This window comes from Chaetodon trifascialis, chromosome 16 (genome assembly GCF_039877785.1).
Source record: "Chaetodon trifascialis isolate fChaTrf1 chromosome 16, fChaTrf1.hap1, whole genome shotgun sequence".
NCBI classification, from domain to species: Eukaryota; Metazoa; Chordata; class Actinopteri; order Chaetodontiformes; family Chaetodontidae; genus Chaetodon; species Chaetodon trifascialis.
Window position 1 is genome coordinate 17,763,854 of NC_092071.1, and position 14,015 is coordinate 17,777,868.

Below are 14,015 nucleotides of genomic sequence, written 5' to 3' on the forward strand. Positions count from 1 at the left end.
GAAGTGGCAGTGCCTGTAACGCGCATAGACGTAGAGACGCTCGTATTAATGCTTTACCCCAACACGTGCATGCTGTAATCTATCACACTACACACAGCATGTAGCACCAACATTAGTGACCCACATATCCTGGTGAAGTCAGTCAGTGTAGAAAACACCAGTCCTATCTGTGTCATATTCTCCCACATTAAACCAGCACCTTTGCTTATGTAAAAGCATAAAACCCCACACTGCTCAGAATGTACATGATCATTTTACATTCGCGACAAATCCCAATTCAACATAACGAGCGTGTTGCAGTTGGAAATACATGCTGGATGTGCTGCATTGCAGAGGCCCCAGTCAGGGTAGGTCCTCCTATACCGTGAGTGCTATATTCATTATGAATGTATGGGGGGAAAATTCTCAGCCCAGACTGGAGACTGCATCCATGCACTTGGCTGTGTATGTTTATTACAAAAAGATGAGAGTTTTCTAAATCTAAAAGATGCATTTTTAATGATTCTGTGTGGTCATATTTCCCCAGTGTTCTTATGTTTCTCAGAGGAAGCTTGGGATGTTTCAGCCTCATTGATATTTGCTAAGATTACTGATTCCTGGCTGCTCTCATTTAAACAGCTATCTTCTGACATCTGTTTTTGCTTTGCTTTGCTTCTCATAAAGCAATGCAGTAGTTACAAAGGGCACATTTATACACACACACACACACACACACACACACACACAAAAAAAAAAAAAAACAATCACCTCATTAAAGGAATAGATTAAGATATTATGAAATGGGCTTAATAACATTGATATCATTCTTGGGGCGATATGAAGTTACTTATTTTAGCTTAGCATAATGACTGGAAAAAGTGGGAAACAGCTAAGTCTTTGCAAAGTTAACAAAATAGGCACCTCTTCAGATGACTGAAGACACATGATATTTATTTTGTTTAATCCAAACTGTACAAATGACAAAGGGGACTATTTCTTGGCCAAGTGCTCAGAAAAGCACATCCTCTAACTGTTCAAATGGCAGTCAGTATGGTAACCTCTTATAGGAAGGATGGAGAGAAAAGGCAAATAATTGGGCTACCATTTCTGTTGAGGTTTTGAAAATATCTAATGATAACTAACGTCTTTAAGAATGAGCAGAGGAGAATAGGGTTTTGGTTTGATTCGATGAGTCTCACTGAGTTTGCTGAATGTGTTCTGCCTTTCAGTTCGGTCCACATGGAGGAGTCCTCTGTGATGCAGGGAGCACAGGGGATGCTGGTCCAGAACTGGCCCACTGTGTCCAGCGCTGCAGGTGAGTAGAAATCCAGCAATGAGCATAGAGTGAAAAGGCCAACCTGTTCTCACTCCTATATCATCACGTATGGACGCTTGGTGACGATCCCTTTTTAAGACTCTGGGTACATCTTCATGCAGTGTAGTCCAGTAGACTTTCTAGATAGCCTGTTCTCACTCACAATGCATCAAGTGGCGTAGTTCATGGGATTGGGTCCCATGTGAAAACCCAAAGTGAATGCTAATTTCTTTTGTAAATTAAGTAATGAAACATACGGAACTTTGTGTTCGAGTAACTAACGTTCTTATTTCAAGTGCAGCTGTTTTACATTGTGAACCACATGTTTATTACTGTTTTCAGCAAGCCTTGCTGGATGTTGCTAACCAGACGTTGTATATTCATTATTGCTAACTTCACTCTGGAGCCCTACATGCTGAAAAATGACGCTAAAACTGACGATTGACTTGACAAGTTGGGAATGAGAACGTGTTGAAAAAAGCTCCCAGAGTGTCAGCTTCTTTGGGGCAATGGTGACAGAAAACTAATACAAGTAAAAGGTGACTGATGCCATTTGTACTTCTACATTTACATCTACATTTGAATGAATGAAGCAAGATGCATTTGAGGACGTCTGTGTTTCTGCCCATGGCGCACTAAGACAGCTATTTAAGTCAGCATTACAACATTTACCTTTGGACAGAGCCAGATTAGCTGATTCACCTTACTTTTGGTCTCTGCTAAACTGAGGGAACCGTGTCCTGGCTCTAACTTCATATTTACTGTAGAGAAGAGACGTATCCATCCTTTCAGCAAGAAAGCAAAGAAGTGTATCACCCAAGATGACGAATTATTCCGTTAACTGCCAATATCTAGGACAATGGAGTCCCATAGGACGAGCAGTGCAAGTGCTGAGACAATCAGGTTGTAAACACATTTTAGTTACAAGTGTCAGTTCTTTTAAAAAAATAAAGGTCAGCACATCTAAAAGCCCATTTCAATCCTAATTACACATTACAATTTGTCCACTGCATTAAATTGTATATAATATGTTGATTTCATCTTTATTTTAACTTGGAATTTGAGAGAATTGTCCTCTGAATATCTACATGATCTTAAATTCCAGTGTGATGTTCATACAGAGCTTAGCTGAGGTGCCAAAAGCCTGGGGCCCTTATGCAGAGCCACAGATAAACAACTGTGTCCTCCCATAAAAGCAGCTGGCAGCATAGAGTGCGACAGACTGAAAAAGGCAACTGCTTTTTAATGAGAAATGTGTTGTCCTGAGTGGGTGGCAACACTGAAAATGTGTAGCAGCACAACAGAAGTGGAAGTCGAACTGGCCCCAAAAGTGACCTGCGCTTCATTATTCACAGACACACTGCCTCAGAGCTAATGTCTAACAGCTTTTGTCAGTTGACTGGAAGACTTTTATAACTACGATTTCGCAACGGTTTGGAACATTGTGAGCTGTCCCCTCCTCCCTTCAGCCAAGCTTCCCGTCATTGATTTTCTGTCTAGCTCCAAGAATTAAAACATAGGTACAGACCTGAGGGTGAAGGGTAGCATCACACTCGATCGCTCAACGAGTCAGTGACAGAATGTATCTTACTGTCTGTCAGATTCTGTCCCCGTAGAAAACAGAGCTGGGGAATTTTTGATACACGCTGTACCATTTCCCAGTATCTCTGTGCCAGTTTGCTGCAGAGAAATGTGTATTTTTTTTTTATTTAGAACAGATGCCTCTCTGGTCATGTCAAGGCTCAAATGTTGTCTTTAAGCAGAGTGCACAGCGTACTGCAGACCGATCAGGGGTGCATTGTTGCATTAGGAAATAATATGTAGCTCAGTGCTCAGGAACAGACATGCACTGGATTGCAGCTTGATCCTCTTTATTATGCATAAAGAGGTGGAGCCTTTTTTGTGACACATTTTCATGTCTGCAGTGAATTGTTATCATGATGAAGTTGTCTGATATGCTGTGATGCATCCAAATGCGGCACCCTCAAAACCGTGTTTATGTAAGTGACCCATGGCGCAGATGAGGAGACATTTGTCTAATGCCAGAGGGGGAGAGAAGCTGTTATCAGTAATAAGAGAGTACCATGGAAAAAAAAAAAAAAAAAAAGAGATCCGGGAACATTAAAAGGAGAGGAAGAGCAGAGTAGACGTACAGGGGGATGGATAAAAAAAAAAGCAAGGTGTGGGGGGATGGAGGAAGAGAAAGGTTAAGAGGATTGGCAGGTTCCTGCAGTAGTGTTGTTGCTAGGGAACGCCATGTGACCTGTTGCCTGGCAACACTGTCTAACTGAGGGATTGCTGCAGCAGCCGCACCCTCCATCAGCGGGGGAGTGGGCGAAGGCAGTTTCCATGGCAACCGCTCATATCTCTGAATGGAAGATTTAGAGACGGAAAAAAGGAAGGAGCAGGGAGCGGAAAAGGGAAGAGGACTCAGCAAGGGCAGGTGTTAAGAGGAGACGAGGGCACGCCGCGAGAGAGAAGAACGCAGGACATAATGGTTTAGGTAGATGTGTCTCATGCACAATACATGTGACGCACCGCGTATTTTTACACAGGCGCTACATGGCTGTCAGATTTGTGCGTGTGCCACAAACCACCAGAGGGATTCATTTTAGACGGACCCCTTATCCCGGACTAGACAGGGAATAACATAGCCTATTTTAAATGTAGGACATCAGGTTACACGAAATGAGGCTTCAGACGCTCACAAATCTACATCAGGTGTCATGGCGACCTCCTCACAAGGCGCTGTGCTGACCTGCTTACCAGCAGTTACACCATAATCCCTTTCAGATGCGTGTTTGCTGGGAAATATAGGCTAATATGAAGCAATGGCAGAGTTACAAATAATCCTCCGTGTTAGAGAAACAGGAGCAGAGGGGAAGCAAAGCTCCTCATAGTTGTACAGTGACGGGACCTGCTTGTTATGGGTTAATGTTTAACACACACACACACACACACACACAGAGTGGTGTTTCCATCATTTCATAGACTTGCATTAATTTCCTCCTAATTTACCCATAAGTCTTCACCCTAAAATTGAATGATTTACATGATGGAGACCTGCATTATGTTTCCACAAGTATCGCGAGTCTATGTGGCATGGATGGTAATACATGGACACACACACACACACACACACGTAGGAGTATTTCAGATTAATACCATGGCCAGGATTCTAATTAACAATGTCAGAGGTTTGGATTTGTCACAGCCAGTGCAGAGAGCCCTGTCCCAAGACGCCAAGACAGTATGCAGTTGATTAGACGCTACACGGCCACTTGACATTTTAGCACAGTTGGTCATGCATAGGGATCTGAACTGCTCTTGCCTCATCGGCTGTACATAAGACAGCGACTGTACTGTTGGGATAGTGTACAATTGGCTTCACAGCCACAACACAGTAATTATAGTGTATTGCAGTTTGCAGAGTGGAGCTTTCCTGCCGGTCCAGTAATCTTGCCAATAGTAGATAAAGAATTCACCATATTATAACAGTCTTAAACTGCACAATTTTAAATACAGCTAAGCTTTTGTTTATTCCACCACGATAAATTGTCCAATATTCAAAGAAGTAGGTCATAGCAGATCCAGTAATCACTATAATTTAACATTAATTCCACACACTTTGATCAAAGATATCTCACCAGTTTCTCTAAAAGCTTACACTAATATTTGTTTGCCACAGAGAATGAATATTGATAGTTCAGCAAGCCCCTCACCTGCACCTCCATCAAGCTTTATCTGTTCAGATCTACCGTGCACATTCATGCTTCCCAGATGAACCCGCTCCACTTTGCGCACCCATTGACCTTTTTTCTGCACAATGTAATCTTTGCTCACAAAATATTCTCTGATCAAACAGACATAGTCTCTTGGAATTTGCTGAATGCATTCATGTCCCCGAAGGCAAGAAGTCTATTTTCCTAGAAGGTGTTTTTCAGGGTTACTGACAGTAACCTGTGGAAAACAAATGTAAAATGCGAAGAAAAAAAAAAGACCATTTATAGATCTTTAGTCATCTATCAATACAAGACTGTCTGAGTAAAGTATTCCCAAACTCTTCTGAATGAGCATCAAATCATCTTCCTTTTAAACAGGAGCGTCAGGTAGCAGGAAATGGTGTGTCAGGTTATATAAAATGGAGGTGCACTGTGTACATGCACTGCATTACTGGCTCAGTAAGCTCATCCACATTGTGCCTCACAGTATTCTGCACATCTCCTTTAACTCACTGGCTGTCTTTTCAGTTTATTTTAAGCATGGTTGTCCTCCTCCACATGAGAGGCAGTCTTCCTTGCCTAACCATTGAGAGCCATTGAATGTGACTTGTTTAAAATACCAGATCATCTTCCCGGGTTTAATACCCAGATTAAACACAAACAGACAGACCATACCATCAAACGCCATAATCCTCAGAAACAGACTCGCATTACAGTATTAAAGCGCTAACTCCACTAATGGTAAGATAAGATGATAACATCTGACACTGACTAATCATTAAACTAGCTAAATTACTGAGGTCAATTAGCTGCACTTGCCTTTTTTTTTTTAAATCATCCGTAAAAATGATGTAACGAGACAACAACATAAAAATTCCTCAACTGTCATGTCTTTATTTATCGTGATTCGTCACATGCTAATTTTTTAATGCAACCTAAAAATGAGCACTTCTATTCTTGCAAGTAGAAAAGAAATTATTTATGCGTGTCTGTGTTTTTATGTTCCTGCCACAGTGGTTTGTTGCTGCCATGTTATGAAAAGCCACAATATTTGCCTTCTCCTGCTACATTCAAAACATCAGTGCTTTACAGCGTCACATTTGCATCAGTTAATATGTGATTTTTGTATATGACCTGCAGCCATATGCTCTTTAAATTAGTGACCTCCTCTAAAATTCCAAGAAAAACAAGTCTGTGGTGTATTGTGTCAATCCATGTCCCCTCTACTTTGTATAATTTTGTATGTCTCTCTGTGAAAGGGGCTCTTTGCAGGATGCAGAGCCATCTCTTGAGCAGTGTTGCGGTGTCCATAACATCTACTCTTATTGTGTTCCGTGCATTTAATTTATTCTCATAGTCGATGAGCTCATTGCGGGGACTCAGTGGGACACTGTGCGTATGGACAGTGTGTATTTTCAAAATAGTGTACTTCCCAATGGGACAGTGGTTGAAAGCGCTCCAGCAATTTCATAAATAGCCTACAAAGAAAAATCAAACAGAATCTTTTTGCAAGGGCCTGTGTTTGATCTAAATAAAATCCCGTCTGAAAGTAGGTCAGTGCAGAGGGAACTGGTGTGGGCCTGAGAGCACCGAGTCTGCAAAACCCTCCCACCCCCATCTTTCTTACTGCCTCTCTCGCTCTCTGCCGCTCTCTCTCTCTCTTTCCCTCTCCTTATCTCAGCTAGCGTCCTCCTTCCTTTAACCTTTTGACCTTAATAGATATGTCTGGTTTTCACTTTACATAATATTTTTTCTATATAGACCTTTTTTTTTTGCAGTGTCTTTTTTTCTGACTTGTTGTCTGGGCTCCTTTCTCTGTCACATCCATGCTTGAGTACAAGAGGTTGACCTCCTAATGGGAGTAGGATTAATCTGCTGCCATCATTCAAATACAAATAAAAAAAAATCACATTTTCAACTTAAACATCCCTGTGGTTTAAAGGTTAGTCCCCTCCAGTGTTCCCTCCTGTGGTCTCAGCTGAATTGCTGTCTTGAATATGTCCCCTCGCTGTGGCTCCTTTTAAAGCTATTGCTCTGCTCGGTTTTGCTGGATTATTCCTTATATGTAGATTTCTTGAACATCTCAGAGTCCAAATAATAAATAATATGTCAGGAACAATGCATGTCATGCAGCTATTGAGGAATAATTCACAAAGTGAAAGCTAATAGAAGTGGGGGACATGCCTCTGAAGTCCAGGTAGCCTGCTTCTACCACTTGTTAGCAATGGAAATATGCCCAATATGTGGAAAGAGCGACTATGAAATTCACAGCACTTTCTTGGAGTCTCTGCTTGTTGCCTGGCAACTGCTGTATGTTGAACAAATAATAGGACCATAACCTTGTGTAAAATAGAGAATTAATGTTTTTACACCTCCATTAGTGAGATATAGGATGATATAATAGAACTATTCCTTTGCTGAAGTGTGGTCACAATGATCAATACATTTAATGTGTAGCCATATTTGACATGTTTTCTCATTTTTTTTTTTATCATACCTGTGTAGATGGAGAGGGTGGTGGAGAGCTATCACCCCCAGTGGGTGCTGGAGTCAACAGCAACAGCTGGCACTTCAGATATGGTGCCGCACAAGGCTACGGCCCCCCTCAGCCCCTGAAGCCTGGAGAGATTCCTCCTGAAGCCTTCATCATCCCCGGATCCCCAGCCATCATTTCTATCCGCCATGACGCCGGCCCTGTGGATGACAAAGGTGACTTCATAAGCTTTGGCAAGAAGGACGAGGCCAAGAAGAAGAAAAAGAAGAAGAAGGACAAGAAGGACAAGAAGGATAAAGGAAAGGATGATGGGGGGGACGAATAGAGGAGAAGGGTGATTTGAAAGCAGAGCTACCAACAAGCTACCATCCCAATCACAGAGCCAGAAAAAAAGCCAAATGCATACTGTAGAACCGAGGGAGCCTCCTTGCATCATATTTGCATAGACATTGTACAGTGGCCAACCCTCATTCGATCGGGCCTGGCTCCCCACACCATGTGAACTTGCTAAACAAATGTTTCTCTCTCTGTCTTGGCTCATTTGGCCCATAACTTTGGCCAATGAAAGTCCAAGGTTTATGGTAAATTAATATTCTTAGTAGACAGACTTCATCCAAAGGCTGGACCAAATTAAACTGAAAGGATTTTATGATTAATCTCCCCTCCCCCAAGCCCTCCCCCAGTTTGTATAATGAAAACAAAAACACCTGAAAGGGTGTACTCTTTGTATCTGACCATTGTCAGCTGAGACTGCCCATGTTGGAATCTCTGTCTTTATGCAGCCCCCTTCCTTTTTGGCTCACCTAGTTGGAGGTGAAGTGAAAGCCAAACTAAAAAAAAGATGAAACAGAGGCTTTTGTCTTCAATATTATGGAGGCCTTGTAGAAATTCAGAAAATGTGGTCTTTTGTAAAAAAAAAAAATAAAAAATGAAAAAGTAACAACATACAGTATGTGTACCATGAGATTAGCACCTTCAAGAATGAGGTGTCTGAGACAAGCAGGACCACACTCAAATAAATAGCTCTGTTTTAGTGTAACATAGCACATTGCAGAGGCTGAGGATCTGGACTGGGTTGCACCAACTATGCGAAAGTTTGTTCCCAGGTTGGGGTATAAAGTAGTGGCTCCATGACTGTGAGTTAATTTGCAATTAGCAAGTTCCTAAATTCAATTGTACCATAGGTAGTAAGGGGGGAATTCGACATCTGTAGCGTTAAGATTTGAGATGAGTAGCCAATCAGTACCATGCTGATGACAAACCATGTGGATTTGTAGTTGACTAGATTGCCATAAAAATTGGTAAATAGAATCAATATCTGACTCTTAACAGGACAATACTAGTTTTTGCATGTTTTAGTCCATTCTCTACAAATTTTGTGTCACAGACCGTTGCGTTTTGGGAATATTTTGGGAAGTATTTTTCCCATCTTTCAGGCAGGGATTGTTTGCACACAAAAACAGATGAGCTGAGACTCCAGACTTTTTCCATCCACCTGAAGAAATCCATCAAAGTGTTGTTTAAGTTACTTTTTTATCACATGACAATGCTGCTGAGGTGCAGATTCATTTGAAAACTGCATTGCATTATCACAGTAAGGCTAAATTAAACATGTGATGGATTACGCATGTCAAGCAAGTCTCAGAATGTTGATTTAGATATTATATACAATTGGATGGGAACCAGATTCTGCCTGAAAAAGACACATTGAAAGATATACAGTAAAAACTCAAGTGGAAAATATTCAGAGTAGAAAATGGGTGGAAACATCCAAATCACTGCTACAGTCCTTTAAGTTACAAAATGGCGTGGACAAGAAACATGCCGTGTACAAAAGAAAAAAAATCCTGCTTTACTGTTAGTGAGTGCAATTGTGTGACTTTGTATCATTTGCACCTGCTTTATTGCTTGCTTAACTATTTAGTTGTTACTTAAGGTTACAATTTTTGTGGTGCTACCGCTTGTGTTTTAGCAATGCGTGAATCGGGATTCGTGGCTACTTCGGATATAGCAAGGGAACCTACGTGCAGCTGATGCAACCGGCCCCTGACCTTGCCTCTTCTCCAGGAATATGGCGCAGGTCATCGGGGTCTTAATCCCACCCAGTCTGACACACACATTATTGTACACAAACACTGACCCTCTCTGCCTCCTACTCACACATACACACAAGCAAACACACACACACTTCTCTTGATCTCTTATACACAAACTTACAGTACATACATGATATGCTAAAAAGACACACACCCCTCTCTGGAAACTCCAAGACTGAAGGCCAGCGCTGTTCTTAATATGGGAGTGTATTATATGGCTGGGACGCAGGAAAGTTGCTTGTTGCTTCATTTCTGTTCAAGCCTGATCCCTCTACTTCTGTCTTTGAATGTTAAGTAGTTGTTCTTCAAGCCCTGCACCACTGCCTCGACTGCTTCAGTGCTTGTAGGATTTGCTTGCCCGCTGCCTGTTTCCTCCCTCTACTCCTGTTTCTTCGAATCAACATGGTTGGACGACATCTTTCAAGTCACTCTCCTTCAATGAACTGTGCCGTTGTAACACAGTAACATTTGTGTATTTACTTATTTACACATGGAATACAAGACAGAGACACATGCACATATACTACATACACACACACACACACATCTTTTGTTAGGTTCAGCTTCATCTGAGCTCAGGCTCCTCAGCCGGAGCGTCTCTTCTGACGGCTCACTGTTGACAGCTCTGTCATCTCTCGCATTGGTTCCACGCATTGAAACGCGAGGGCGTCTGATAGCAAAAACTGACATTATGCTGTGTTGGATGTAATGAGACAAGATGGGGAGGCAAAAGAAGAGTTGGAAAAGCGCAGTCATTGTAGTGTATTGTGTAGATAATGAAACTACTGTAGAGTTAATTGGGCAAGTCATTCCTCTTTTGCGCAAGCGGAAGTATTGCAGTTTTTCCTGTGTGTCAGCCATTAGTGACAGTTGATCAATTGGGGTCAGCTAGAACTACTTCCAAAATATGTGAAGCACAGTTCAGCAGCAGTGGAAAGAGGTTAGTGGTTGACTTGGGGGGGGGGGGGTCCCACTTGGGGATTAATGGAGGTGAAGCACACCGTTTTGTGCGCCAAGGAGAGATAACGACAATGATAGACGCTGAAACAAGGGAAGTTGATACCAGCAAGCCACGAAAATTGGACATTTTTTGCGCACAAAATGCTTCTGGGAGAAACGTACAAATTGCAGTGACCCAAGTGTGATCAGCTTTATTTGGCCCTGATTTTGTGAAAGCCAGGTCTAGCATGGTAGAGAAAAGGTGTTGCGAGCAGTAGATACTGAACCGGCATTAACATGATGAAACGTGTCAGAAAATCTCACCTCAGTGTTCCTTTTTTAGACCATCGTCTTACCAGTCACAGTAGGGTTATATAGGTGCTGCTATCAGGCTCAATCTCTCCCATGCACATGTTTCCATCCCCCCTGCCCCGTCCTTCAGGTGTACTTCTGTGCTGTCAGATCACCAAGTGGCTGTTTGCATGTTATAAGCAAAGGAAACAGATACTATATAGATACTATATATACATAGATATGTTTTTCCACTGGGAAATGCGTATTGGAATACATATACCTCTGATACACATTCTCAAAGACAATACACACACGCTGAAAGACCCACACTCAACCACGCAGACGCAGACACATACATACACACAACATACACTAGTGCGAACAGCAACGTGGAAAAACCTAAAAGAATCACATTTTTTATCCTGTCGAAAATGAATTTAATCTTCTAGATATACATAATGCTATCGTGTTATGCTACAAGACGCTTTTTTTCTTCTGTTTTTACCCTCATGATTTTCATAGGTAAGAAAATGGATCCTTAAAGTTGTGTTAAGCTTCGAAATGATGATCAAACAAACACTATTGTGAAATCAACCCATTTACTCACCTTCCATATCTATTCCTCGCTAAGTAGAGAAAAAATAAATAAAAGAAGGAAAAAAAACATTAAAAGACATAGAAAAGGTATAAAAAAATAAAGTTGATGTATTCTCTGCTTGTGTATAGTGAATGTTCCTCAGTTACTGGGTGTGAGTGGCACACACCAGTGGACTGTGACAGTGCAGATCTGTTAATAACTTTTTTTGTACACCTGCTTCATCATTGTAAAGGTGATAATAGTGATTCTTATGATTTCATCAATCTGGTAATGTGTTTTGTTAATAAGTCACAAATAAAGTTTTTCTTAAATATCTTAATATCCAAGCTGTGTTCTGGCTTGATTTCAGCGAACAGTGGTGTTAACCGATGTGAGAAGAGCTTCTTCCTTGTTCTTGTTCTTTCCTTCTGTGCTTCTCTGTCAGGGGGAATATTTACTGTTCAGATTTTATTGGCACAGTTGGCCATTATTTGGAAATTAATCAAGGCAAGGCACGGATAACTCTCTTTAATTAGGAACAACCTGAGTACTACAATGAAACATAGGCGGATAACAGAAGGTAACTTTGTCACCACATTACATCATAGAATGATTCCAGTACATATTTTAGAATATGGTGGGAAAAGATGAAAATAGTCCACTAATCCCAGAAGTAATCCAACAGGGACTGTTGAACTTTTTGAATCTTTCCTGTCAGAAAGTATTAAAAACTTGGAACTAAGCACCGGCTGTAAACTGAAACATTTGTCCTTGTGAAACAATTTGAAGAACAACCCAGTCACACTCACAACATTGCTCAATCACCTCCCTCAACGCTCCAGTTCAATTCAGCCAAGTCATAAACATTCTTGTTTTTTGGCAGGAACAAACGCTGTCGAAACACATTTGAAACTTGTCCAAATGTGAAAGAGAGTGAGAGGAAACTGAAAATAGATGTTAACAAGGGAAGGGGATCATCAGCCAAGCAGCTGGCCTCTGACTGAGAACAAATCAGGGGAACAAAGACAAAAATCTGAACAAAGGCCGCATGCAAAACCTTTTGTGCTTGAAATTCTCCGCCGAGCTCAGGGTGAAGGGTCATATCAGCACACTTCAAGATGGCAGGCATACAAGGATACCACAGAGGGTGGGATACTGGTTAACATGGGAACTTAATCTTTATGAACAAAGGCTTCTCAGTGTTAATGTTGTGTAGGCTGAAGCAGTCTGTTGATATCTGTGCCATGGGCTCCATCTGCCTGCAGTCTGAGGAAATCATTCATTCACACCTCTCCGTCACCTCAGAGTCCATCTCTCCAGCAATACTGACACCTACTGATGAAAGCTAAGACCGACAACTGACCCACATTGTTCATATGCTATAATGCAGGAAAAAAGCATCCTGTATTCTTTTGTTTTATCACTGATGCACAGAATAATTAACAGACAAGTTTATTTGCTTACCTTGTAAGCAAAATAAACCCTCAACATTTAATATTCTATAAAACTAAGCTTTAAAATGACTTGAATGTACCATAATTTATCCCAATGACACGCAAAAAAAATGATTATTTGGCAAAATAGTCAATATTGACGCAGTTCAAGGATGACATAGAGAAATGGGACAGTGAATGGGAATGGACTGATAAAGTACTCATCACAGGCCCCACCTGTCATTCATATCAGGCAGAAATTGTGAATGTGCAGTAGGCTTATTTTTCTGTTTTACTTTCTTTTTACTCTACGAATTCTTTAATATTACGGGACTTCTCGGGGTATATGAATTTAAGTGTAACAAACAAGCATTTTGTACAGAATTTTGAAATCTCAATGCTGTTACAGTCTGGAGTCTGATCATCAGTCGCCCCCTAGTGGCCATTTTTTTAAATGCAGCTTTAAACAAGTATAAAAAAAATCCTATTACTGCATTCAGCTCTGACATTCCACGTTATGGTTGTATAAAACTTTTTAAAATCTGACTAAAAAGTTTTTAAGTGCACCAGCACCATTGCAAACACGTATTTAACTGAACAATGATAATGTCTGTGTGCCTTTTGACCTATATCAGCGTGCAGGCATGGGACAGCTCATCCTACTGTATGCACTGACAATTTCTGCCTTCCTCATGTAATTTTTATTATTTCTAAATATAAAAATATTTGCAACTTTCTGGTGGCCCCTCATTAACCTGTAATCTCATGTTCTTAGCTCACTATCAGCTCATTATCACAGCTAGAACTGATAGCACGATCAGAGTCTGATGAAAAAGTGATAAAGAAAACATTACTAACATTTACACTTCTGTAAAGAACAAACTGTTAGGATGAATAAATGCAAAACAGACAGTGACAGTACAACTTTTGTGCCATATTATTAATGCACAGTAGGCATTTCCACTGATACAATATTGTGTAATCACCTTGAGGCAATGGAGCAATTTCCTATTCACAAAGTCAGCCTCAGGTTCCCCAGGGCTGCAGTGATGGAATATGAGTGCAATCTACTCAACTCAGCACACTCAGACATCCTAAATTATGAGCCTCTTTCAACGCTATAGCTATAAATTTGATCAGTTACCAATTAACTGATAACTGCTGTC

At 41.0% G+C, this 14,015-nt stretch overlaps 1 protein-coding gene across 1 annotated transcript in view; it reads left to right on the top strand.

The window, feature by feature from the left end:
* LOC139344290 (protocadherin alpha-C2-like) overlaps window positions 1-11,756 on the top strand; it is an 18,476-nt gene extending 6,720 nt beyond the window's left edge. The window contains exons 3-4 of the mRNA XM_070982335.1: window positions 1,209-1,294; window positions 7,522-11,756. Coding sequence (XP_070838436.1) covers window positions 1,209-1,294; window positions 7,522-7,835 — 400 coding nt within the window. The 3' untranslated portion in view covers window positions 7,836-11,756. The remainder of the gene's footprint in view (window positions 1-1,208; window positions 1,295-7,521) is intronic.
* Window positions 11,757-14,015: the final 2,259 nt, after the last annotated feature.